The sequence below is a fragment of the Lathamus discolor genome, chromosome 3 (assembly GCF_037157495.1).
Source record: "Lathamus discolor isolate bLatDis1 chromosome 3, bLatDis1.hap1, whole genome shotgun sequence".
Taxonomy (NCBI): domain Eukaryota; kingdom Metazoa; phylum Chordata; class Aves; order Psittaciformes; family Psittacidae; genus Lathamus; species Lathamus discolor.
This window is the reverse complement of record NC_088886.1, coordinates 107436886-107463507: the sequence shown is the minus strand read 5'-3', so window position 1 is coordinate 107463507 and position 26622 is coordinate 107436886. Positions and strand designations below refer to the sequence as shown.

Sequence of the window (26622 nt, the reverse complement as noted above, 5' to 3'; positions counted from 1 at the left end):
TTTTTACTTAAGCTCCAAACAAAGGTAACCACAGCTGCAGGTGAGTCCTGCCACTTTCCTGCAAGGAGAACAGTAGAGCAGGCAGTGAGGTGTTGGGAGTCTGACCTTCGGGGGGCTCATTTGTACTCTGTAGCTCCGAAGCATCTATAACTGCTTTTGGAAAAGCCAGTCCTGCGAGTCAAGGAGCACAAAAAATGCATGTGTTACCACTGCGAGCACATTTAGAAAACCTCTGGTTTGCCGTCACAGAAAAGAATTTTTTTATTCCTTCCTAAAGTGAGCAGAGGAGTTACTTGACACATAAAAATAATGAAAAGTTAAAAACTGCGGAGTTTACCTGAGGTAAGCAAGAAATACTGAATTCAAAGTGTCAGTGTGACTGCTTTAGGTGCTACTGTAGTGGAAGAAACACTGTGGCCTCCTGCATGTTGAGTGAAGAAAGGAACTGTTGAACCACAGAGAACTCACAGGTTTATTATATTAAGCAGTGGGGTTTTTTTCCTCCCATCTCTCTTGAACTGGCACTAAAACCTGAACAGCTTGAGAGAAGCTGTGCAACCTCTGGGGAAGTTGAATCAATGGTTCCCTCCCTGCTCTCAGCCATCAGCAAGTGCCTCCAGTCTTAAACAGCATTTTAAGAATGGTCTCTAGGAAGAATTGCTTGGGGAGTAAAAATGGTTTCGACTCATAGAATCAACTAGGTTGGAAAAGACCTTTAAGATCATCAAGTCCAACCTTCAGTGTGTCACTTTTTAAGTCGTCGAACTACTCGATGACCTGCAGTTCTCTGGGGAAGAAAAATAGTTGTCTTTGACAGGGGGAAACTTTACTTGGTTTAAAAAGAAATAAAACTCCCCCAAAACTAGAGACTCCAGCCTGCTGAGGCACATCAGGCTGAAATGTGCCAGATCATTGGAAGAGAAAGGGTACGCTTAATGGTTTTAAACTACAGACAATCCTATTTCCTCCTCCACTGCAGCAGTATTCGTATACCCAACACTGTGTAAGGGATTACAGGTGGTGCTGCTGCTTTCTCCCTTACCCCTTCATTTCTCAAAGGGCTTTTGGATCAAGAGCATGGCTCCTGTGTGACTCTAGTTTTGTATTAAAGATGACTGAAAACTGGCTCACAGTGACTGACAACTGAGAAACTGCCTTACTGTTGAATTTTTGTGTAATTAAGTTTTTAATGTAAAAAAAAAACCAACAAAAAAACAAAAAGGGCTTAAAATAAAAGCCACTGCCAGTAGCAGTGAAAAATCCTCCACATCAAACTCTCTTCATATATGGCTGTTGTAAATCTGATGACACACACTTTTATCACCACATGTGTTTCCTGGATACTGAGCTCATGTTTCACATCATCACGTACGTGGGCAGGTGCCAAAGATGCTCAGACCACAAAGTACTATGAAACATGTTCTTGGACTGGAACGTTGTCATTTGGAAACACACAGCACTGATGGGCTGCAGAGGGGAAGGGCAGGTGGTAAGGCTGGGCTGAAATCATGTTGTGCGCAACATGTATGAACAGGAGCTGAACTGCTCCTGGGGCAGGCCATGACTCAGCCACTTTGTCTCCCCGATGCAGTGATTTATGGCAGTAGCTGGTGTGGGGTTTAACAGTAACGGGGGAACTGCATGAACCTCTGGTTTGAAACAAAATGGGCACAGCACAGGGTCAGCTGCTAAGAGACCCTTTTCCAGGGACAATAAATAATTCCTGGAGCCAACAGCCCAACCAACCAGTTACTCACAAGAGGAAGAATCGTGAGCCTGTCCTACAGCGCAGACACCAACAGCAGGACAAGGAGACAGTGCACTACATGCAGGCAGGGCAGGCTCATGTCTGCCATGATCGAGACATCCACCATTCATACCCCTGCGGTTGTTCTGTGCTTCAGAATGGGAGCTTGGACTTCATTTGTGGTCACCTCAGGAACCTGCAAAAAGAACACCGTGAGGGCTGGTTAGAAGCCCTGTGGAACAGTGCCCTGCATTGCTGGTGGAGCACTTGGCTTGCAATCAGGGACCTGCACTCCCTTCCCCTTGCAGCCCAGGGACACAGCTAATGTGCTCACAGTTCGGCAGCCACAGGATAGGAAATTGGTCTACAGCATATGAGCAGTTTTATTTTCATTTTAGAAATGTGAATTAATTCCATCCCCAGCTCCTCCATGCATGCTGCTGAACTGCTGCACCCTCACCAAAGTGGGTCAATGCCCGGAGAATGTGAGCAGCTGGATGGCTCTGTCCTTTTGGAGGACAGGGCTTGCTCTAAGCCTCTGAGCTTTCTGGGGTGCCTGCAGGCTGCCTCCCTGCCTGAGGACACTGCGTCCCCATAGCTGCAGCAGGGCTGCCTCTTTGCAAGAAGGTGTGAGGGTCGTGCTGCCAGCCTGGCCATGAAGCCGCTATTGCCGAGCCAGAGCACAGGGGAGAACAGGGTCATGAGGTGAGATGCACCTCACAGCCTTCCCACCCTTTTATGACAAGAGAGGGGCTGCCCTATTGTCTGCAGGCAGCCTGAGGCACCTACCCAGGCTTGGGTGGATTTTGCCTTCTCCCATGGAGGAAGGACTGTGGTTCAAGCCCTGTGCTATCTCTAAGTGCTAGCACTTACACACTGTGGCTTCCCACCCCTTCTGCCTGAGTAACTAGGGCTCTTCCAGCACAGCTGTAGCGGGAGTACAACCCATGGGGATCATCATGACCATGGGAGGAACCCTGCATGGGTAAGAACTACAGCAGCTGCAGCTAAACAAGGCTGGGTAGGGTCAGATATAGGGAAAAAGGCCTGTGAATCGCCTCAGGGCAGGACAAGACAAAGTAAAGGGTCTGGCAGTATCAGCACCTAAAGATGGGGGCAAGCAGCACCAGGCTGAAGTCATCTGTCCAGGGACTCCTGGAAACTGGACCAGGGCATGAACTTGAGTGCTTCCTTGCTGAGGGAGAGGGCTGTTAACCCTCCACCCATCCTCCTCCAGCTCTGGACTCTGACCTGACTCTGTGAGGGACTCATCATTGAGCTGCATTTCATCATCGAGCTGCATTTGCGGTTCTGATAACCAGTGAGTCATCTGGCTCCTAAACCAGGCTTTGAAACAATCACAGACTACCCACTAACCTTAACCACAAGCTGCCTGCTCCCCCTACTTAAGCTGTGCTTAAACACCAACCAGCAACTAACTCGGCCAAAACTTCTAGAAGAAGAGCTCAGATCCTCTATCCTCCCCCATGTCCCCAGCAGAACACAGAGGGAAGGATCCTGCCAAAGCCAGGATCAGCACAAGGGTCAGTGTTTGCTCTGGTTTGGCTGATAATGCAAAGTCAAGAGGGTTTCCAGCTTCATCCAGGAAGGGGTTCACTACCATTAGCATGGGGGGACACAGGCACATCCCACTTGCAGGAGGGACATCTGCCCTGTGGAGTAGATCAACCTCCTGCCTGACAGGAGCAGCTGCCAGCAGTCTGATAGTGTCATTAGGGGTGAGTGACTCATCGGAGCCTGAGGACTGCTCTATATTTAAGCATTACAGAGTCAGAAATGAATGCGTGGAGTCAGGAGCTGCTTACCCTGAGGTCAAGCTGAGGTTCAGAAACCAGTTGTCAGAGTTCACCGTTGTGGCACACAGCATCTGAGTCTCTCAAATCTTCAGAGAGAGAATAATTGGCATAGGGAGGGAGTATTTTCAACCACCATGGGTCAAAGCAGTGTCAGACAACCTGCAGGTACCTGCTGTGCACAAGGGCTTCAGGCAGCCCTCACTTGAGCTGCTGCTGAGCCTGGGCAGCAATTCCCTGCAGCAACGGTGTGTGTGGGGAGGCGGTGTTAGGCGTTCGCTAGCTTTACTCAACCCTACGTTTTTCCTAGTCTTCAGATCTTGACGTTTGGGCGCAACCAAGCTATTTGCAGCTGGACTGAAAACGTCTCTGGAGACTGGTGTGGGGCGGGGTGGAAGGAAGGAGGAGGAAGGAAGGAGAGCAGCTCACCCCCCGGGCAGGACAAAGGGGCAGCCACATCTGGGCAGTGCAGTTAGACTGCTTTTTTATTCTCAGACTTGTGCTTCAGGACAACAAGCAATGAACTCACAGTAAAGTTTCCAACTCCTTTTCCCAGGCCCTGCACTTTGCCAGCTGCTCCCCCTGTCCTGATCAGCTTTCCTAACTGACTCCAACTGATTTTGTGAATAGCACACTCCAGCCAGGGCCACCCCCTCCGGGCTGCATGTCCATGCAGCGTGTGGCAGTGGCACGGCGCTGACTGCTGATGCCACAGTCACTGTGTTTTGCATCCTCTGCAGCCCGGATGGTATTTTTCCCCCTCTCTGCTTCCATTGAGTAGCACATGGATCAGCCACCAGGGAAAAGGGATAACAAAGAAAGGCATGTTCTGGAATTGCCCCCAGAGCAACCCTAAAAGGGCGGCACCAAGCACAGCTGCCCAGGGGCTCTGCACAGTGTTTCCAAGCTAATTCTGAAGAGCTGCTGTGCTCTTCTTTACATTAATTCCTGCCAGGCCGTTTGTCAGGGTGGGGAGCACTAGGGCTGCAAACCGGCACATCACACAGGGCAGGGACTCAGCCGGCAGCCACAAACAGCTCCGCTCACTGCAAGACACGTGTGGGACTGCTGAACCCGGTTTTCCCTTCACTGGGGCTCCTCGACAACAAATTCCAGGGACAGCAGCCCGTTTCCACGCAAGACTGACAGCCCAGTCCCCAGCACGGTGAACAGCAGGACAGGCCCGAGCTCCCCAGTCCTGCCCTGCAAAGTGCTCCTGCAGGGGAGCCCTCACTTCACAAGCGTCCCCACTGACTCCCTGTTCAGGAAAGGCTCACTAGAGGCAGAGACTGGCTGATTTCCAGGCTCCAGGGAACACACCGTATCTAGTAGTAACCTGGCACCTTTAGCTTAATGCAAAACTTTACCCCAGTTATCACGAGGCATTACAGTGCTCCACTTCCTTGTCTGCAATAAGGACACTGCCAGCCTCCCTTCCCAGCACTCTCTGCCTCTCTCCTTGCGTTCATCTCCCATAGGACAGAGCAGGTCTGAGGTTTCCTCAGAACCTCCCGCACACCTTTTATGTCCTCTTATCCAGTAACTCAGCCAAGCTTCCTCCCGGGGGCTGGGACAGTGGAGCACAGCTCTGGCTATGAAGCAGCATTCAGGGAGGCCCCACACGGGTATCAGCTGTGGCTGTACAACCTAATCACCTCTGGCTGCTGAGCTGAGGAACCCTCGCATGCCCCTTCTGAGGGGCACAGAGCATGAACGAGGTCAGTGACGGGCATCAGACCAGATAAAGCAAGAAGGCGGCAGCTGCCTCTGGCTTCACGCCATTTCACAGGAAAAGGAGCAGGCAGCTTGTTTGCTTCTTTTCCCTGCTTCCTGCCCTACCTGAGAAACCAAGACCTGGCTGTGCTCTCTCCTCCTTATCCCACGTCCGGGGCACATAACACACAGCCGTATGCAGAAGGATGCAGGCAGGCAGGCGCCGCGCAGCTCTGGTGCTTCAGAAGTAACGATACAGCGGGGCCAAGCCTCCTGCAAAACAGTAAAATGTGAGAGCTTGCACCTGCATTTGCCTCGTGTTCAGAAGTCCCCCTGCCCGGCTCCCACTGCCCCTGGGGAGTCTCCACTCGGCAGCCGGCCGGTCACACAGAAACGGCTGCTGGAGTTTGCCGCTGCGGCCCACAGAGATCGCCCACCTGCCCACGAGCCGCGCAGTGGCTGTTTCTGAGAGGCAGCCCCGCGCTGGGGCGCATCCAAGAAGGCTCTCATGAGCAGCCTTCCCGTGACACTGCCCTTCCCTGCTCTTTAGGAGCAGTTTGTGCTGTCTTTTGCTGCTGGTGTTCGTTTGGTTGGTTTCTCTTCATGTTTGAAGCCTCCACTGGCTGCGCAGGCCCTGGGTCCTGACAGGCCAGCCCTAGCCAGGACCTGCAGCTGCCCCACAGGCCTGTTACCTGACTTGGGCTTTGGTGCCGGCCCTCCCCTGCCGAGGGCCACCTATGCAACACGTTTAATTTGGCAGCACTAGCATTACACAAAAGCTGTAAGCACCAGCCATCTAACATCACCCCGCAGGAGTCCCACCAAAGACCAGTACTCATCTGCATCACTGATCCCGTAAGTGGGGGGACACACCAAGGGGTCACCCTGAATGCAGTGTTTCTAAACCCAAACCAGTGCTTAGCTGCTGGACCAACCCCTATGAGGCCCAACAGCACCCTCTAGCCACAGCAGAGCAGGACACGGTGTGCTTTGCCACCCTTTTCTGCCCTAGGCATGCAGGCCCGGAAAGCCCCTTCACATGACAGTGTGTCACCCCTGTCCCTCAGGTTTGCTAGGGGCAGTGCCTCCCACAGCAGCGAGACTGGGGGGGTGCCTCATCCCACCCCGTTCCGTGCCCAGGAGAAAGGAAGCGGGTGCTCCTCAGCCTGCTGCTGACCCGCTACTGCCGCTGCCTGAGCAGCAGGGATTTTGGACAGAGATACTCTTCATCTCCCAGCAGGCTGGGGAGAGAGCAGGGCAGCCCAGGCAGTGCCTCAGTGGGGCAGGCAGAGGGTCTCCCGTGCGCAGGCAGGCCCGCAGGGTTGCGGCAGGATTGTGCAAACTCACTCCCCGGTGTTTCTCTGCGAGATGAACTTGTTCCAAATCCCTGTGGTGCACTTTGCGCTCTGACTGTGGTGACCTCGTGCCGGCTCCCTCGGCGCTGTTTAAAGTCCACGGCAGAGGGGTGCTTACCTGCCTCGCGCACGCCACAGCTCACTCCCACTCCTCCCTGCCTGCACATCTGCCTGGACGAGGGCTCTGGGGCCTGGATCTGGACTGCAGCATGTGGCTGCTTTTCAAGGCAGCGGCTCTGTGCCTGACACTGGGCTTAGGGCAATGCACAGAAGAAGCAACGCAGGTGAACACCGTCCACCCAGCTTCCCAGGCGGAGTCATCCTATTCAGACTGGGGCATCGAGACCATCCGGGACAGCTTTGAAACAGTTAACAGCTACTTTGACTCCTTCTTGGAACTGCTTGGGGGAAAAAATGGAGTATGTCAGTACAGATGTCGATATGGTAAGTGAACACCGCTCCTGCTGGCTCCTCTCTCCTTGCCCTTTCCCCCCTTGTGCTCTCCCTTCCCCAAGACCACCACAAGCTCCCATCCATAACCAGACCCTTGCTCTGCTCAGCACAGAAAAGGCACTGCAGAGTCACAACTTCCCTGCTAGTGCCAGCACCAGGGCACTGACCCTCATCTTCCCCTCTCACCAAGAACTGAGAGCCTGATCTTGAAATCGCTGTGCTGTGTGCGAGGGGACAAGAGGAGAGGATGTATAGGTTTTACAGGAAGGGCATGTAGGTGACCAGGCTGCCCAGACAGCTGGAGAGAAACAGCAGGGTAGGCAGTGAGGCCCTGGGGGGGAGGACAAGCAGCCTTTGCATGCCTAACTCAGAAGAGGTTGTTAGTATTGCCCTAATCTCATCAATCTTCAGTGTCCTTGTTCAACAGTTGCAAGTTGGTTAGTAAGTGGGATGGAGGAGGAGAGATAACAGGAAGGCACAAGATGTGCAGTCAGCATGGAGGAACCTTTAGTACTCAAGGCAGAACGAGGCAGCTGCCGCTTGCCTTGGACTTTAGAATGATTTACCAAAAAGGAAGAGTTTGTCCTGGGGTCAGGAAGAAGGGGGTGACATCCTGGGGAGAGCAGGGCAGGGGACTGGGCGCATAGAGGTGCAGCGGGACCTGTCTGGGAACAGAAAGGAGGCTTCTTACAGACTGTGTCCTCCCCCTATGTCCCTACAACTGTCCCCACAGCAATAACTGTTTTCAGTCAAGTCAGCCAGCCCATCCACAACTGCCTGCCAGCCCTTTTCACCCCAGCTTCATCTCACATCCCTCATGACTGCCTAGGCAGGGTGCTTGTGAGCACAGAGGTGATTTCAACCCCTCTCCTTCCCTGAGCTGTGATTTTCACAAAGACTCCATGCTTTGGAGAGACCCCACCAACTCAGCTTTGGTTTGTACGCATCCTATTTCCTCCAGACCGTGAGCTGCACGCACTGTGCTGCACGTCTCCAGCCTGCACAGGGTTGTCTGTATTGCTGCCTCGACAGATGCAGCCGAAGCAAGCATCTCCTCCCCGTCCCAGGCCAGCAGCGAGGGTGCTGGGAGGAACAGATGCTGCAAGGCTAGGACATGTCAGGACAGGAGGGCAGATGGGCCACCCTTAGCCAAAATGAGGCTACAAAAAGAGTTTAAAATCAGCTTTCAAGTTGGTTTGGTTTTTGGGGTTTTTTTGATTATTTTTGTTAGTTTTGTTCTTAAATAATGTGTATATATCTGATCTGCTCTGCTCCCCGGGCCCAAGCTAACAGGAAACAGGGAGCACCAGGCCAGGCATCTCGGCCCCACAGAGCTGCAGGGATCCAGGTGCCTCTGACCCCCAGCAGCCCTGGTCCCTCAGCCCAGGGCCCCATGACATTCTCCGGCTAGGGCTGCCTGTCCACAGCAGCTCGGGAGGGCCATGGCTGCTCTGTGGAGCCCACTGGGGGCTGTGTGCACTCCGGGGGCACAATGCCTAGAGGAGACCCCCTGCACACCACAGCATTGCCCCAGCACACAGGATGAGCACATTTGCCCACCAGACAGCCCATCCCAAGGCCCACAGCATGGCAGCCCCACACAGTGTGTGATAACCTCCCTTTAGGTCCATGCCATGCTCCAAACCCAGAGCAGAAGGGGACTTGCCCTTCGTAATGTAGTGACTGAAAACCCTGTAGAGGGCATAGCACGGCTGGGACTGCTGTGGGCCTGAGGGAAGGTTTGTGAAGGCTGGTATCACAGCTCGGTTCAGGGAGTCTCAGGACTCACCAAGTCCTGCAGAAGTGGTCACTCCAGGCACATCACAAGGCTGGGCCTCTCCCTGCTCCTGCTGCCCCAGCTTTGCAGTCTGGGCAGAGGGAAGAGCATCTCCACAGGGTGATGGCACAAATGCCTGCCTGCTCCCTGAGAGCATTCTGCATCTTACTGGAGAAATGTGTTACCTAGAAAGGAAACCAGACAAGCACATTGTTAGTGCTGTTCTCATCCTCTGCTGAAGGAGGAAACTATTGAAACACTGCCCAAGTGCCTCTAAAGGTCTTGCTGGACCCTTCCAGAACTATTTGTCCATGCTGGTCCCTAGCCCAGACACTGCAGGCTGCAAGTAGAGGCGATGCAGGGATGATCCCAAACCAGTGAGACCCAGTCTGTGCCCAGAAGAATGAACACAAACTATCTTTACTATCCTTCTGCTGAATCAGGGGCCGATTACTTTTTCCCCAGGCACGAAGCAAAAATTATGCCGTCTACTTCTTTCATTTCAGCTGAGACACCAATAATAGCTTATTTTGCCATAATAAAGGTCAGGACTCACCTGTGATTGCCACATCCATCTTCAGCTGAGCACACAGCACTTGGCTGTTTTAGCTGCAAGACTCTTGATTTTTCAGCAGCTAGTGAAGTCTGAAGACAAACAACTTGATGGATTACTCCCTTAAATCAGGACATTAGGATTACACTAGTGATTGCTGACAAATACCTCCTCCTCCTTACAAAATCTGTCTGGGCATCTCAGGGTGGGAAACAGCCTGAACTGGGGGTAAATCCCTTGACAGCTTCCTTCAGCTGTCTGGGCAAGCAGGACTTCAACATCTTGCCCAGAATTTGGTCCTGAGGGGCTTCACATCAGGAGGCATACCCAGGCTGTGAGAAAAGAGCCTTCAAAGGCAGGCACTATAACACAGCTGTGCTACACAAGACAATGTCTGCTCAAAGCCTGCTTGCCTGGGGCAGAGAAATAACAATGGGCCACTCACAACAGTAAGGAGCCCCAAGACCATCTATTCATCCTGAAATACATTCACTTCCCCCTGCCAGTGTACCAGTACTGCAGTGTCTGAGACCTCCTGCATGGCCAGCGGCTGTTCTAGTCAGCTGGCTGTTTTCCAGTCTCTTGGCATAGCTACAACAGCCTGAAGATATTAAAATGCATCAGGGAAACTTGCTTCCATTAGGAACCCAACTTCAGTTCTCCTCTAAGGTTGTGCTGACAAGAAAATGCCATGAAATAAAACTCCTTGCAAGGAACAGGCTTCCTCAGCAATGCTGTGCTTTTACACATCAGCATCACTCTTCAGCATGCTGCCATGCAGGTCCTGCTGTGCTTGCAGCTCTCTTCATCCCAGCTATGTCCTACAGCAAGCAGACAAATGTCAGCCTTTGGTGAAACACAGCTAGCAAACAGCCAGTGTAACCCACCAAGTCCCTTCCCCCATCACAGAAGTGGCTAAGGATGGCCAAGAAACATATGATGAAAGCACAGAGTGTATGGTCATGTAGAGTCAGGAATGCCTATTATTTCTTCTTTGCTTTTGTTTTACTGTTAGCTAGAAAGCAAAATGTGGGAGAGAGGTTAATTTTGGTGTCTTGGACTTTAGTTGAGAGAGGGTTCACCAAAGGGCACTTTACAAATGATTAAACTGTTTTTCAGAGAGGAAGAGGTTTCCAACAAGGGCTTTTTGTGAAGGTAGTTCATGTTTTGTTGATCACAATTCTCAATGTGAGGTTTTTTTTCCTCAGGACAACTTTTTAAGACATAATAGCTGTACCTTCAGCTTAATGGAAGGTTTTCTCCGGAAACACAATTATCTCCATATCTCCAAGCAGTCCCACTCCTACACTGAATTGCCACCTTATCCCATTAACTGACAATGTGCTGCAGACAGATAATTTGTCAATATTACATACAAATCATTAAAATTTGACCCTGTCCTGCAAAACCCACCTTGGATTTAACTTTCCTTTGCCTCCTACCTCAGCTCAGGAAATCTGAATTCTGAGTCCCAATTCTCACACCCTTCCAAAAGAGCATCTACGCTGTGAATTGCACCAAGACCTGGGTGCAGCCCTCCTCTCATTACATTTCTTAGGAGCCTTGGGATATAGATTCAGACCATATATAGACATAATTCCTTCTCTCCTTAGCATAACCACCAAAATACTGTATTATGTGTCAGTAAACTCAGAAGTCACCCTTGCATCAATGTACCTCAGTTACCTCAGAGTTATGTTTTGGTGAAAAGTAATCCCATACTGATGGTGTGCTTGCAACCAACTGATTCGTGCTCTTTGTCTACTGCTAAGACAGCTCTACCTGCTAAAAATAACAGTGCTTTTTGCACTAGAAAATTGCATCTGGAGCAGGAAGCAAATCGGCCTATTCAAAAGTATACAGAAAGGTAGAAACACCATAGGTAACTGCTGCAATGAGAAATACTTTCCCACACAAATGCCATCACCTGGAGGCAGTGTCAGCTAGAGAGCTTTATCCTGGCTTGGGGACAGCCTAATCTTTGGTGCATACTGTATTTCTGTAGGGCTGGAGAAAACAGCATTGGCGTCTCTCAGCTATTTCAGTTTGTTGCTCATTTGTTGCAGATCTGTTGTTCAAGGAAAACCATTCCAGCAACTTTTAATTTAGAAGGTGCTGGGAACATTCTTGCATAAGATTTTTTGATGCATTTGTCTGTGAGGTCTTCTCAAGAACATGGTAGATTTATGCCTCTATTAACCACTGGTATTTTGGGGACCTGGACAGGAAAAAGGGAAAAGCATCTTAAATGATGATCAGTGCTGACAAGAAGAAAACAGTGGAAACGGAGTTTAAAAGAACTCAACCCTGCCTCAAGGGCTAAATTACATCCATTTTATGTCTATTTAAATTCTGTGGTGGTGCTCAGGGAAGTAGAAACTTAGCCCTAGAGGTGATGAACTTACAAAAGGCTCAGCTCACACGTTTTTATTGGAGTGCTCACTCAGCTTGCAAAGTTTTCCCAGAGGAGGGTTCAAATGTCTTGTTTCAGCATCTCAAAATATCTTAACACCTCACTCTGCATTTGAGAGCTCCCTTTTATAAACCCAGCTGGGCCAGAAACAGAACAAGTACTGAACATATATCAAGGAACAGTATAGAGAAACCCAAGTCTCAGACAGATCTAGTACCTATCCTTTCCTCCTTGCATCTGCTGGGAGAGTGAAGTGTTTGGGGATGCAGACCAAAGGGGAGCTGCCTGTCACTCCTGCTTCTTGGTGCTGCTGCTGGGAAGATTGGCTTTCCTGACCTTTTTCCTTTTTTTTCCTCAGGGAAGGCTCCAATGCCACGACCTCACTACAAACCACAGGAACCCAATGGCTGTAGCTCCAACTTCCTGGGGCTCAAGGTACCTGAAAGTGTATGTACTGTCACACCTGCCAAGCACAAATGATGTGATTCTCTAATCACAGTAACCAGCTAATAATATTAGGAAGGAAAAGGCTTAGCTGCATTACACAGTGTCTGTGTGGTGCCTTTTTTTCACAGCTGAAGCCAGAGCTCCGGAAAAGGGAAGAAGTATCAACTTATGTGGTGGCAGGGAACAAGCTATCTGCCTGGGACTGACAGAAGATGAAGTTGTCTGCTGTCAGCAAGCAAGGCAAACATGTCACTCTGAGCACTGCCTAACTAACTGTCAGTCAGGGAGGCATTAAGATTTCAGCTGCTGGTGGCAGTGAAACAGCAGTCACATCGACATGAGTTACATTTACGAAGGACCGGGCTGTTGCTCTGGTTGTCTTGGTAGGTGCCAAAAGAGAAAGTTTCCTGAGCAGGCTAGTACCATGAGAAGAAAAGGGGGCACCTGGCCAAGCAGAGGAACATATTTTTATCAAGGCCCTGAACAATCCTGTGCCCTTGTGATAGGACAGAGAACACGTTCCATGACAGCTCAGTGGCATAGCATAACGTAGAAACAGCAATACTTGAAGGCATTCTCTACACCTGGCCCTTAGTCCCCTCCCATGCTTTTGCCTCTGCCAAGCAATGAAATAAACCTGCAGGCTTTAATGCTGCACCCACTTGTTATTTTAAAAGCAATTAATGAAATCATATTAGAATCACCAGGAAAAGTACTCCCAGGAGGCTCTAAGAGCAGGAAATACTAGTTACCTTATACATTACTGCTGCCCATGAAGTCTGCAGCAATCAGGCAGATTCCTGCTCCGAAAAGCCCTCTCTTTGCATCCCATTCTTCATGTAATATTAGATCCTTAAACCACATTTCACCACAAACCTTGTGGGCATTTCCTTCAGTACCTTCTCCTCAGGCAGGCAGTCACAAGCACTGAGTGCAATGAAGAAAGAGTCTCCTAAATATTACCTGAGGAAGGCCAAAAAGTGGAAGAATTCATAACCAGCTAATGAGTCCAGCCTCTGCAGGTGGCAGGCCTTCTGCCCCCTCACCCCCATGGTTATTAGCTAAGCTGCTGTTTACCTCCAAGCAAGTAGAAGTCATCTGATCAAGCTGTATTTGTCCTTGGCCTCATAAGCGTCTCTCTGAGAAATAAGGCATTAATAACACTTATAGCAGATTTATTAAGCTAACAAGCAGGACTTGTCAGGTTGTGGGAAAAGGAGGAAAGAGAAAAGGGGCCTTTGCCACTGCTGGAAAGGACAGGAAACTCTCTAATGAGCCCTGACAAAGTAGAACTAGCAGATTCATGGAGGGGCTGTTTCCCACCTCTCTAGAAGTTAATCCCCTGCAACAGAAAGGAGGGAACGCGGTCTGTCCTGTACTGGACCTGCACTACTGTTGCCCCTTACTTTAGATGGTGAGAGAGAAACGTGTTCCCTTCTGCTGCCCCAGCCTTCAGAAGTAGCTTCTGGGAAAGGATCCAGATGGGCTCTGTAATACCTCACCCAGTTGGAGCTGCTTGATTCTGAGGCCAGGAAGCAGCCAAGGGACACTGCTTTCCTCTCTTTCCCCAGCTAGATTTGGGCATCCCTGCCATGACCAAGTGCTGTAACCAGCTGGACATCTGTTACGACACCTGTGGGGCCAACAAATACCGCTGTGATGCCAAGTTCCGCTGGTGCCTCCACTCCATCTGCTCCGACCTCAAGCGCAGCCTCGGGTTTGTCTCCAAGGTGGAAGGTAGGCTTCCTCACTCACATCCCCTATGGAGGGAACGAGCAATGGCAGGGAGGGGAAGGTGTGGGCAGGGAGCTCCCTCCTTGCCAAAAGCAGCAAAAATCTGCAGTAGGGAGCAGAACATCTGCCCCATGCTTGCCACAGACGGGTCCGAGATGAGTGAGAACACTGAGATCTGTCCCCAACACACACACTTCTGTCCCAAGACTGGGGACCTCAATTATTTACAGTTGGAAAACATTACAAAACACGTGGAAAGAAAAAAAAAAACAAACCCAAACAAAACCTCCCCCCTCTCCCAAACAAACAAAAAAAAAAAAAACCCAAAACAAACCCAGTTTTCAAACAAGAAAACCCAGTTGCAATTTCTTCAACCCCTGGATGCTCTCCCCAAGAGTTAAAACACCTTCACGTGGTCAAAAAACCTTCCACAGCCAGTAAACCACACACTGAAACCTGCACATGGCCCAGGGCCAACAAACTGGGAGAGCCAAGGACAAGGGCTCTCCGGGATCTGGTTCACAGATAAGAGACGATGATGGCACCAGGGACATGGGTGGTGGCTGAGCTGGATTCCCCAGAAGCCCCCATAGTAACAAACTTCTAGTGATGTGTCAGCAGCTCAACAGCCATCCTGGTTTTGCTTAATTTTAAAAGCTTTAGACTGCAAATTTGAGAAAAGCTTTTTGGTAAAAGTACAGGTAAAGTTAACCTTTGTGAAGAGTCTAAGCCTGCCTCTTGGTCCCCTGTGCCAACATCAAGCACTTTTTCACTGTATGACAAGGAGGAAACATAGACCCTGCCACTACTAGAGATCAGCCATGGCAGGAGAGCCTCCCCCAGTCTGCTCCTCCTGGGGCCTGATTAAGGCACACAGGAAAGGCTGCATGACTAGGAGTACTAGTGCAGATGGCTTTCTACTTCATCACAGATAAATGTTTGGAAACAGTGTCCAGGCCAGCAAGAGAAAACAAAGACATGGACCAATATATAAGTGCTACAGGCCAAAGTACAGCAAATCTTTCATGGTCACCCCTGTCCACAAATCCTCATGCAGCAAATCTCTTCCTGTTCCTTCAGATTTTTCCCCGGCAAGTTTTTCAGATCCCTCCTTTTTCCTTTCTGCCTGCAGCAGTGAAACAGAAATACTAGGGAGTAAAGGTGGAGCAGAGCCCATACTTCTTGGCTGAGCCAAGCCACCTCTGCCCATAGCCAAGTAGGACTAAATACCTCCATCATCTCTGTCCTGGTTGCGGCAGGAAGCACAGGTAGTTGCAAACTAACAAACCTCTGAGTCATCCTCTCCTCCCCTTGCTCTGCCTCTTGTCCTGTGCTCTATACCTGCCACTCCCTGTCCTCAGTGCTGCTATGAACAGCTCCTGTCGCACAGCCCTCCACCACCACCATCCTAGCTCTTATCTGGGATCCTTTCCACGGAGTTCACCACGACAGAGACAGCAGGCAGGGGAACAGTAGCTGCACTCCCTGTATGTGGGCACAAACATCCCAACTGCAGCAGTGCCAGTTAACAGTTAGACTCGCTACAGGCTCTCCAATACCTGCCAACTGAGGAAACTCCTAAAGCAGCAGGAGTAGAGTGAGGTGCTCTGAGAGGCTGAGGCAAGAGGAGACAGCCCCAAGGCAGGGCTTTCCCATATGCATTCAGCAGTCAATGTTGGTTGCCAGTGAGTAAACCCTAGAACACTTCATATTCACCTATTTATTTATTGAGAAGCTGGTTTGGGCTTGTTTTTTGGGGAAGAGGAGGGGCTAGTAGTCAGGCAGACTATCAACAGCTCTGCTGTTACAACTGTAGTAGGATTTTCATGCTGGCTGGCAACTCCCAAAAAGCAGAAAAGGTTGGTTAGTAGTGGCTATAGGCAAAACTGAGGGGACAGGGAGCCAGGAGAGACAGTATTGTGGAGATCTGCTTGGAAATCTGCTCGGTAAACAGTGCTATTTGCAGTGCCCCAAGAGATCCATCAACCAGAAAAGCCTGAGAGAGGCAAGAACAGAAAGGGGCAAGAAGTTAGTGTCAGACTGGTGCCGCCCTAGGGAGAAAAGAGCCCCCAGTTCAGCAGAAGGGAACCTCTGGATTTATAAATCTGCAGTACTCAGAGATAAGACAACAGTCCTTGCTTCCAACTGTAAATACCACAGAATTCGGTGCAGAGCTCAGCCTAGAGTGGTTTCCACCCATCCCTCAGATGTCCTGAAGTGCCTGTTACTTACTTGCTTCACCTTTTCCCTCCCTGCAGCTTGTGAATCTGTTGCAGACACAGTGTTCAATGCCGTCTGGACCCTGGGCTGCCGGCCCTTCATGAACAGCCAAAGGAGCGCCTGCATTTGCAATGAGGAAGAACGAGATGAATTGTGAAGATGAGCAGATGCCTGGCCTCCATGAGCCTGATGCCAAGCATCCCCTCTGCCACTGCACTTCAGCACAGTGACTTCTATCAGCCCTATGGCCCAAAACAGGATGGGGGAACCTGGGCCAAGCAATATACATCAACCACAGTTTCTGGGCAGAGAGCTGCGAAAGGGAAGACAGTCTATTAATATAGGGCAGTGATGCCTGCTGTCCACCACAGATGCAGTCTAACAGCCCTAGCCCTTTCCAAGTCCGTCAGCCTGAACGATATGATTTTCTCTGCAGAGTGATCAGGAGAGGGAAGCAGGATGCAGCGCTGGTTATAAACAAGAGACTTTACTTGTTTGCCTTAGACACACATGTATTAGCCCCCTCCCCCCTTTCTCCCCTACCTTAACTCTGTAATTTGCAGTGCAGGGCATTAGGTTTCTGCAGCCACTGAAAATCCCAGTCCACGGCCATGCTATTTACATTTTGCACGACTGGTGACAGACTGAAGAAGAGAGATAATTTACTTTCAGTACCATCCCTGACATTTTCCATCTTATCATTACACACCCTGACAACCCTGCTTATTTAAATACTTGGTGGATCCAAAAATTATTTAAAACATCCAGGGAGATTTGGTATGCGTGAGAAGAAACTTTTAAGTATTACGTGATACAGGCACAATCCATTTTGGGGCAGATGGGGACCAAAGCCCATTGTGTCTGAGGGTGAAATCACAGCACTCTCCCACAGTCTCAGGAGACAAAGCTGCTTTTCTTTTGCAGTGTCATCCAGATCAATTTAATTATTTTCCTCCTATATCATTTAACAAAGCTTTTCCCTTAGGATCCCTTTTTACACAAAATGACTGGGTATCCACACCTCCATATTTTGCATGAGGGAAACAGGAGGCTCACAGTTGCCTTGGATGAGACATTCAAAATCCCAGAGGTTTACCTGTCAGGTGGCAGGGCTTACATGCTACATCTATGGGGCAGAGACACTGCCAGCTGAAGAGCTATCAGCAGCCTCAGACAGCCTTCTTTCTAAAATGTGGTTAATACTCCCACCTGCTATCGGGAGATTTTTTTTGCATACAAAATGAGAATTTAAAGTGGTATATGGAATTTCATCTACATACAACATTTGCAGACAGCTTTCATCTGTTTCTTGTTGAGAGGAAGTTGCTTCTGGGTGTGCATGCCGTCCCACATAAATACTTCAGCATCTTCTGCAAACATATTTGTGATTATGTTCTTCCATCTGCCATGGAAAAGTTAAGGCTACAGAAGGGTGATTTAACAAGAACAGAAAGAGGCTGTCTTAGTTACTTTTCTTCTCATCTGGGTTTAAATGTATGCATGGAACTATAAACTATTTAAGCCCCATATTCTTGCTCCTGCCAGTCATCTTTGCTTTGCAGTGAACAGCATTGAGACATTCATCTGGCCCCAGACAGACTGAAACAACAGGAGCCCACTGGTAGTAAGACCAGGAAAATAGAAGTGACCACAGGAGACGTACTGGGATGTTTTCCATTAGGGAGGACCTTCATTTACACTGTTCATAAGCAATGACATCCTTTCCTAGCTGTGCTAATGCCACTGGAGAGCAAAAACTGTATTGCCAAGGTTCCTCGCAGTGTGTGCCTGTCAGAGCATGAGGCTGCACAGACAGTTTTGATTATCTAAGAAACATGTATTTTTGGCTAGGGATGGGAAGGAAACGGTCCTTGTTCCAAACACTTCCCAAACTTTGTATTTCATTGATGAAATGATGCCTGTTGCCAGTTTTAAATGTGAGCATGCTCTTACAATTAAATGACAAAATTAAAAAAACTGATCTCATTTACACTCAATAGCCAACTGGCTGGCAAATGTCTTACAGCATTTTATAGTTCAAGCGACACCAGATTAAAGCCAGGCCAAGCAACTGAAGACAGACAATGACATACACAGGAGAAATGGAAGGGTTCTAAACAAAATCTCTCTATCCCAACAGCTGATGTGTTGGAGACACCACTAGTATAAATCAGTTTCTTATGCTTTCAGACCACCGTTCATCCCCAAACACTACAGACTGCTGCTCACAGGGCAGCTACTGAATACTGAGTAAGTGCTTTTTTCACAACAAAATTGAACTGTGGCAATCTGAAAAACCCTGTGAGCAGCTCTGCAAGAAAACTTCTGAGCCTTCAAGTGGTGGCAGTGACTCAAGAAAACCACCAAATAATCCTGTATAGGAGAAAACCACTACATGAACTACAGTAAAACTTCTGCATCCAAACTAAAAGTCGCTTTCCCTTCACACTGTTCATGCTACTGGTTGGTGTACAGTCACTGAAGCAGCAGGTCACAGGACACTCCAGGTCAATGGACAAATTTTGGGTCATCTTCCATCCTGCTCTGAGCAGGAAGACAACACTGTGCTCATCTGATGGCTTCCTGCTGATTTTGTGCATTGGCAGGATTGTTTGCAACTCTTGCAGATGCTCAACCACTGCTTGTGCAGTGTGTTTTGCTTCCACTGTGTGGTGCAGCAGATTAAATTAAACAGACAAATGCCTTGGCTCTCAGATGAGTTTGGTCTTTGATTTCCTGTCAAGGTTGTACTGCTGAGAAAGACAACAGATGGAAGCAAGAAGCAAACTGGGGAGAGCTAAAAGACTTTGAGAAATGGTGGTGTTTGTGCCTAAGAGGCATTCCCTCTGTGTCAGAGGAGGAATGGCTACAGCCCAGTGGAAGACAGTAGACCTACTATCCTGCTTTCAAGGCAAACTAAGCACCTTCCCAGACTGCTCCATTCACATGGCCACACAGGCCAGTGTTTCCTCCTCATCACTCTTCCAGATTATTCAACTAAAAAGCTGCAGAGCAGAAAGGCTGCTTCATATGAAGCTGTCAGGAAGAATGAAATAATGTGCACAATAACTGAAATAAACCAGGAAATTAATCTCTCCTCCACTACTCCCCCATGTCCCTTTCACAAGAATAAAAAACACCAGTTGTCTTTCCAGAAGGCACCAGCTAATTGATTTAATTTTCCAGCTCTTGCTTTATCTAAACAAGTATATTTAGCAAGGGGTGCCTGAACAAAGAAATGACAGCGGGAAATTGCCCATGTGGTCCTAATGCAGATGTGCATCAGCAGAACCAGGAGATGCACAGCAATGCAAGGGGGCGGCTTTTAGATTTCTTTTTCTTTCACATATGGCTAGGTAGCACATGGAAAGTGTCCACTTATACTGACTTAGCATCATAGAAACATTTTAATTTCTTCTAACACACACACATGCACACACACATATTCCCAAATGGGAAAAGCAGCCATGAAGCTATTCAGAAAAATCATTAAGCTCCCAGCCCATCACTGTGTTCCTCACTGGAATCTCACTCAGCAAAAGAAATAAATCTGTGAAATGGAACACTGGAGAGGAGATTTGCGACTCCCTTCTAAATGGTCCCTTCAAACAGGCTCCCTGTCCATTTGAGAGCAGCCACAAATTTTGGCCTTGGCAGCAAGTTGGCTGTTTCCAACCAAAGTAGAAAATGGGTAATGCAGGCTAGGGGGGACTCCCAGCACACCTCCAGACACACGGGAGAACACTGCACATTGCGAAGCTTCTTGCAGAAAACCTCATGAACACACTGCGGTGCCACAGCCAGTGGGGGAGATGGATCCTTCCTCTTTCACCCTCCAGCCCTGCCTCTCCTACTTAGTCCTTCACTGCTCACTGTGCCTCCTTCCTTTCACCCCGTATTTCCTTCACCACACAGTACTCCTCCTCCTCAGTGAAGCCCAGAGGAGCCCAAGCTGATCATCCATTATGTTTTCTTTGGAAGGACCTTGACAGCCCAAAGGGATTGCTGACAAATAACCATGATGTCACCACCAGTAATTGCGTCCATATCCAGCTTTCACCCACCAGGTGACTGCAAATGTGCAGAGTCATTCAAACACTGCTGCTGTATCTCCTGTCACCAGGCTCACTGGGGACAACCCTGTCCAGAGAGCCACCCACATTACAAATAATTGCTAGAAACACTAAATGTGCATTCCTCTAATCCCTTTGTCAGGGCCAGAGCCTCTCTAGACCAAGGTAATGATGCATTACAACTTTCAAAGACTTGGTAGCGGAACACTTAGGGGGAGAGGGTGCTGCTGTTTAATGGCATTTTTCTTACAGTCAGCATACTAAACAATATAAAGGATGTTTAATGGTCTTCCTCTTACAATCAAGGTGCTATAGCATTTATGAAAGGGACCACATTTTTGTTTGGGGCAGAAGAGGGAGAAAAATAACAGTACACTAAATACAAAAGGAAATACTGCTAAACTGCATGCAATTATAAGAAGACACTAAAAAAAAAATCAAGTTTTATTAAATACGTTTTACTGTTTAAAAATAGCATTTAAATGTGCATGCGATGACAACTCTTTTATAGCTCCAAGGAATTTAGACATTATGAGATATAATATTTTTTATACATGCTTTTTAACAGTCAACCCAAAATCTCAGTACATCCAAAGCTTCAGCGTCATTCACAGAACTGCATAGCAAACACGTTCAGCTATGATAGATAGTGTTTGTATTGTCTGATGACAGAAGAACTTGAATAACATTGTCAAGGACAAACAGTCCTTTGGAGCCTGCAGATGGATGCAGGGAAAGACCAAGTTGGGTAATGCTTCAGGCCTGAAAAGCAATACGGTCCCTTCATCTGAAGGGTTGTTGGGAAGAAATGGCAGATAAAACTCTTCTGCAGTCTGGGTTGCACTCAGTCTATGCACACCGCCTTGCATGCCCAACATACTTCACAAATAATCATCACACACGTCCTAAGTGGCTCAGTGGGGCTTTACCAAATACTTCTTGTTTCTTAAACAACCATGCAAGAAGGAACTGACAAGGAAAGTCATCTCAGCAGAGATGGTGGGTGTTAGTCATCAAAGTCGATTCTGATGGGGCCACCTGTCAGGATGTGGTTTGCCATGTGAACAGATTCCTCCTCTTCATCTGTCTCAGCTGACCTGCGCACCCGTCTCCGGCAGCCCTGGGCGCAGCGAGAGCTCTCATCCAGCGCCCCGCACACAAGGATGCGGCAATGCAAGAACACCTCCTGGAGGGTGGCAAGACAGCAGGCCAAGTCAGCACACAGCTCTAGGAATCACACTGGCACTGCTGCCAGCTCTCTCAGAGAATGGGTAGTGCTATTCCCGTGGTGCAGCCATTTCCATTCCCATATCCACCATTGCCATCCACAGCCAAACTGGCTGCTTCATGTTTTCTTAGGTGCCTAAGAGAGGACATGTTTTCCAGAGCGCCTGGCTGAGATGTCAGAGTATGGCATCTGTCTGTTAGCCAAAGGCTAAGCAGGAAATGTGAAGGTATGAAATGATACTCCAGAGGAAGGGATGAAAATGCCAGGGATAAGCTTAGAAGATATCACATGAACTGGAAGGAGCTGCATAGCAGGAAGCAGGCCAAGAACGTGTGAAGCCTCACAAGGAGATGGACTGAGAGAAACATGCAGGAGAATGGACTGAGAGAAAGATGCAAGAGAATCTGACATGAGCTGAGAAAACATAAAGCTAGGAGACTGAGGGGCAAAGGGAGAAAACTCAAGTTGATGAGGAGCTAAAACTGGTAGCTGAGGGGAGAAGGGGAAACAAAGGCCAGGGAGACAGCTGCCCTTTCTTTCTGCACAGTAAAGCCAGACAGTGACAGGATGGGTACTCCCTGCCTTCTAAATGACCAGGAGAGTAAGCAAGATCCCTGCAAGCAGGAAGTAGGGAAGCAAGTATTTGTGAACATTTGGTCAACGGTGAGGTTTGAAGCAAAATCCAATGCACAGGCAGGGAGGATGCAGGTTGGAAGCAGCAGTGGCAAACAGACAGCCAAGCAAAATCTTTGAATTTTGACAGATCTCATCTGTTTTAACTCTACTGAGGCTGTAGCTGGAGTGGCAGCTTTATGACTTCTGGAGCAGACAGCATTGGCTGAACATAACAGTGACTGTAAGACTAGATTTCTTCTAGCACAGAGTAGCTATTCACATTAGGAAAATGGCATTATCCTTCAACTGTCCTCCAACTACAAAGCTTTTGCCTCAGAGTGCCACCAGCCTTGACAGCGTGGTTTCACATCGAATTAAACAGTATGGTAGCCTTGTATCTGGAAGCCTGGCACCTGTACTCACAAGAGCTAGAGAAGATATAAGGTTGAAGAGATTCAAAACAATAGACCATCTGGTTTTGAAGACAGGACACTGTGCACTGGGCCTGGTGACTGGGAACACTTTTCTCACCCAGTGTACAAGTGTCCAGCAAGACTACTCAGAAAACAATAATGATTTCAGCCTGCTATGGCAACCGTCCTTCATACTTTACTTAGTTATAGCTGGTTTTATCACTCTCTCCTAAAGTACCTGTGTCAGGGTCCTGAAAGACAACACTGCTGGAACAGGCACAGCACCATCTGCCTTGGGGCAGCCACTCCTCTCCTTTGCACTCTAATAAAGCCAATTCTGTGCTGAGATTCCCCAGTCAGATCAGAGCTGACGCAATATCTCAGAGGTGTGTTTTGAGCTTACCTTGTTATCTTTGCCCACAAACTTGAACACAGGAACCTGGAAATGCTTGGCAAGATGGTCCTTTGACGTGTACTGCTTCACTGAATCATCAGAAACACAGCTGAGGAAAGCAGAGGGATAGGCTTTAATGGGTTTCCCAGAAATGCAAAATGAAAGAGAAAAAACATCCCAGCATATTAAACCATGGAAAGGAAAGGAGAACTTGGCTCTCTCAACCTAAGCTACCATCCTTGTTACTTCCTCTCTGGCCACAGGAGAAAATTCGCGAACGATGGGGAAAAACAACAGTGGTGATAATAGCATATCCAGACAAAGAACAGCTCAGCAGCAGAGAGCTGGCAGGACGTGGTCCAGTCCCCTTGTCAGAAGGACTTGCCAGAGAGCTGCAGGCAAGTTTGTCCTCATTTCACCTTCCTGTGCAACAGTCTGCAGTGATCAACAGAGCTGTTATACAGTATATATTATGTGCTTTCTATACACACATATATATGCACATAAATCATGCTTAAAATGAAGAAGCCTGTACTCACATTACTAAAATATCACAGATTATGAAAAACATAAAAATCCAGATTTACTTTGCTTTACATCATTTATGTTTTACTTTCTGCTACACTTGGTTGGACAGCTCAAATTCTTACACTAACATTCATCATTTCAATTTCTTCATCCCTAGCATTACATGATCTTGCAAGACACCATAGAACTGCCAGAAAATAGCTACTTTTATGAAAGTTACATTTACAAACTGTTACAGCCTATTTTCAGTTTGACAGAGAAACAGCAAGACAAAAAGTTAGGGTGACTTGGTAATTACTGCTGCTTAGTGCAAAGCCTGAAGTGTTCTGAGAGGCCCAGCTGCTGCTGTTACATTGCATTGCAATGTGGCTTGTCCTTTCTAGCAAGTTAATTCCAGAAATGTGGACTTTGCAAGATATTAAACAACCAAAAAAGTGATGGTGGAAGAGACAAGAGGTAATGGGGGGAGAGCTGAAAGTCCTACTCCTGCAGCAACCTTTAGCTTCCATCTTTACACCAGAAATACATGAGACATTGTCAGAAATGCTGACGTTTGATGTGTTCAATTATCAAGCAGCAGCAAACCCCACATCTACGTGTAGCTCTGCTTTTGCTGGAAATCTCTACACTGCTTGGCTGACTAGGCTGTGTGGGTGGCAGACTGCTGCAATCGCCCTTCTGCTATGCAGAGTACAGTATGTTCATGGGAGCACTAAGCATTGGTCTCATCCTCACGCTGTTTTCCCTACCATGTATTTTTGTAGCTTTACTTAGCCAGTGGCAGTCACGGTCTGAAGGGATATCCCTGTCTGCAGTGCTTGTCTAGTTAACTTGCCTGGAACGCAAACACAAAAGCCATCAAAGAGAGCTAATAAATTAATATTGTACATCTAAAAAAAAAATGACCGAGATTCCTCCCTCCCGAGGCCAAACATTAGCTGTTACTTAGTTGTTTAGGATAAAATTACTTTTAAAAGCAGCATTCCTGAAGGCATCCAATTGTAAAGAGTGACAGTTACAGACTTTTCATGAGCAACTAGCCAAGCTGTGGGGCCATAAAGTCAACTCACAGTCACGTTCTCATTCGTGAGCATATAAAGTGTGATGATTCTTGGACACTGGCTCAAACTGACTCCTAAATCCCAGGGTCTCCAAAGCTTCTCTACACTGGTAGAGCCTTGCAATGGAACTACCTTAACCCCATCATGCTCAGATATATCGCAGCTCCTGACCACGTCAGATTACAACAGATTGCCCTCAGTGACGCGACCTTGCTCCAGATGCCCCAGAGAGCTTCAATGTTTGTGGCCTGTGCTATAGGTCAATGCCTTCTACTTATTTTTGTTTTGAGAAAGAGGAAGAACAAGATCAGAAGCAGTATTGCTGCCTGGGGGCTGGCTGGGCTGGCAGCAGTCCAGGGTATTACAGAGACAGTGGGGACGGATCTGGGAAAACCCTGATTTTCAGCATAGAGAGATGGTTGAGAAGTCCCACAGGAGAAGGCTCCCCCCCATCACCCTTGTGAAATGGCGATGGCAGGCAATTAACAGGTAAGAAAGCAGGTGAGGGAGTGTTCCCATCCCTCAGTCAGATATATTCCCTAAATTTAAACAATGTTTTCTGTGGAAGCTGCAGTTAACTCCTGCAGGTCTGATCCTGCATAATCAAACCGATTTTAAAACGTTGTCTTTATTGCCTTGGGCTTCTGGGGCTGAGTTGATGGAAGGAAACTGGGCTATTACAGAGCTGTTTGGAGCATCCACAAATCAGCAGTGTATTCAGCTATTTTTACTTTTTAATTGCTGCAAGCACACAGAGAGACAAAGAACTCCAGTGAGCTCAATAGCACATCATTAGCCTTTGCTAAGTGAGCAGTTCAATTTAAATACAGCACAGCCCACCGGGGCTGGTGTGTCTGAGGATGCTGGGGCCTTCAGTGACTGGATGAGGCTCCAGCCGGCTGGCTCCAGCCCACTTTTCCTTTTGATGAAGTTTTAATGCCCTCTGCAGGATAACAGTACCAAAGGGACTGCTGGTGCCATAAATCCTCCAAGTTGTGCTGTGGTGAAATTGAGAGATGACATTTTCTGCCCTCTCCCTTCACTGCTAGCTCAGGTTCTGGCCACTCTTTTGAATCCCGTCTTTTTCACTCATGGTGAAAATGAATGAATGTTTGGAGCCATGACTGTGTGAAGGGTCCACAGGAACAGCCAAGGCAGGGAGTTAATAAATCAATCCTCCCATTACGAATCCACTCATAAACCCCAAAAATGTCAGGCATAGAAGGACTGCAGCCTAGGATGGGGGGAGAGCAAGCTAATGCCGAAACCTTTGTCAGAAGGAAACAAACCCAGTATTTTTGTGTATGTACTCTGCAGGACCCCTTTGTTACAAGGCAATCACACAGGACTTGTCATCACCAGCTGTAACGGTGCATGATTTAGCCTGGCAGCTGAGGAAATAATTGTTGTTCTCATTAGATGGGCTGGCAGACAGAATACAGAACTTCTACGAGACTGTCAGGCTATGACATTTGGGTATGTCTTAGATATTACTTTGCCTTAGACATTACTTTTTATTTTCTCCCTAGATGATAGCAGACTGGTTCCCACATGTGATGTTTACCACGGTGTTGTCTGGTTAAGCTGCCAGGCACTGCTGGATGCAAACACTCCACAGCAACACTGTACTATGGCTCTGTCATGTTACCACCCAAACAAGTGTCTGAAAACAGGGGTCCATCTTGGGAGCCACAGCAGAGCACACAGCAATGCTCCCCAAACCTCTGATGCAAAACCCATTAGAGTGAACCCACAGATCCAGCATGAGTTATCCTGTAAAGATCTCTAACCCCAAATGCCTCAGAAAATTACAGCCAAACCAAGGGACCCCAAAGTTACTGCACTGCCATGTATGAGACAGAGGAAAACAAGGGGAGCTCCTGGAGCTCCAACCTGGACCAGCCACAAAGTCTTCTGGCTCATACTGTAATAAGGCCATGATGGGAAAAATCAAGAAGCCTGCTCCAGTTGCTGTGGCGGCTGGGCGGCAGTGGCACACTGCCATCAGGGCGTTCTGCTGATTGGTTTGGCACTCAGCAGGCTGGCAGAGAGAGGATATCAGGAAGGATATCTTTTCTACAGAA

At 48.3% G+C, this 26622-nt stretch overlaps 2 protein-coding genes across 3 annotated transcripts in view; one reads left to right on the top strand and one right to left on the bottom strand.

Moving 5' to 3' along the window:
• Nucleotides 1–6712: 6712 nt before the first annotated feature.
• On the top strand, nt 6713–18940 carry PLA2G12B (phospholipase A2 group XIIB). Its single transcript, XM_065671082.1, has 4 exons — nt 6713–7073; nt 12184–12272; nt 13844–14009; nt 16265–18940. The coding sequence occupies exons 1-4, from the start codon at nt 6839–6841 to the stop codon at nt 16381–16383; spliced, it is 609 nt and encodes a 202-aa protein (XP_065527154.1). The 5' UTR covers nt 6713–6838; the 3' UTR covers nt 16384–18940.
• Nucleotides 18941–20711: 1771 nt separating this feature from the next.
• The window catches only part of OIT3 (oncoprotein induced transcript 3), a 29537-nt gene continuing 23626 nt past the window's right edge, over nt 20712–26622 (bottom strand). For both annotated transcript variants that reach the window (XM_065671074.1, XM_065671075.1), the window contains exons 9-10: nt 22959–23058; nt 20712–21485 (exon numbers count right to left, since the gene is read on the bottom strand). In XM_065671074.1, coding sequence (XP_065527146.1) covers nt 21306–21485; nt 22959–23058 — 280 coding nt within the window. In that variant the 3' untranslated portion in view covers nt 20712–21305. The remainder of the gene's footprint in view (nt 21486–22958; nt 23059–26622) is intronic.

What these genes read in the sequence shown, in the direction of transcription:
- PLA2G12B (XM_065671082.1), top strand. Translation starts at nt 6,839, where the DNA reads ATGTGGCTGCTTTTCAAGGCAGCGGCTCTGTGCCTGACACTGGGCTTA. An exon ending in TCAGTACAGATGTCGATATG is followed by an intron (nt 7,074 to 12,183) that starts GTAAGTGAACAC and finishes TTTTTTCCTCAG; the next exon opens with GGAAGGCTCCAATGCCACGA. An exon ending in GGCTCAAGGTACCTGAAAGT is followed by an intron (nt 12,273 to 13,843) that starts GTATGTACTGTC and finishes CTCTTTCCCCAG; the next exon opens with CTAGATTTGGGCATCCCTGC.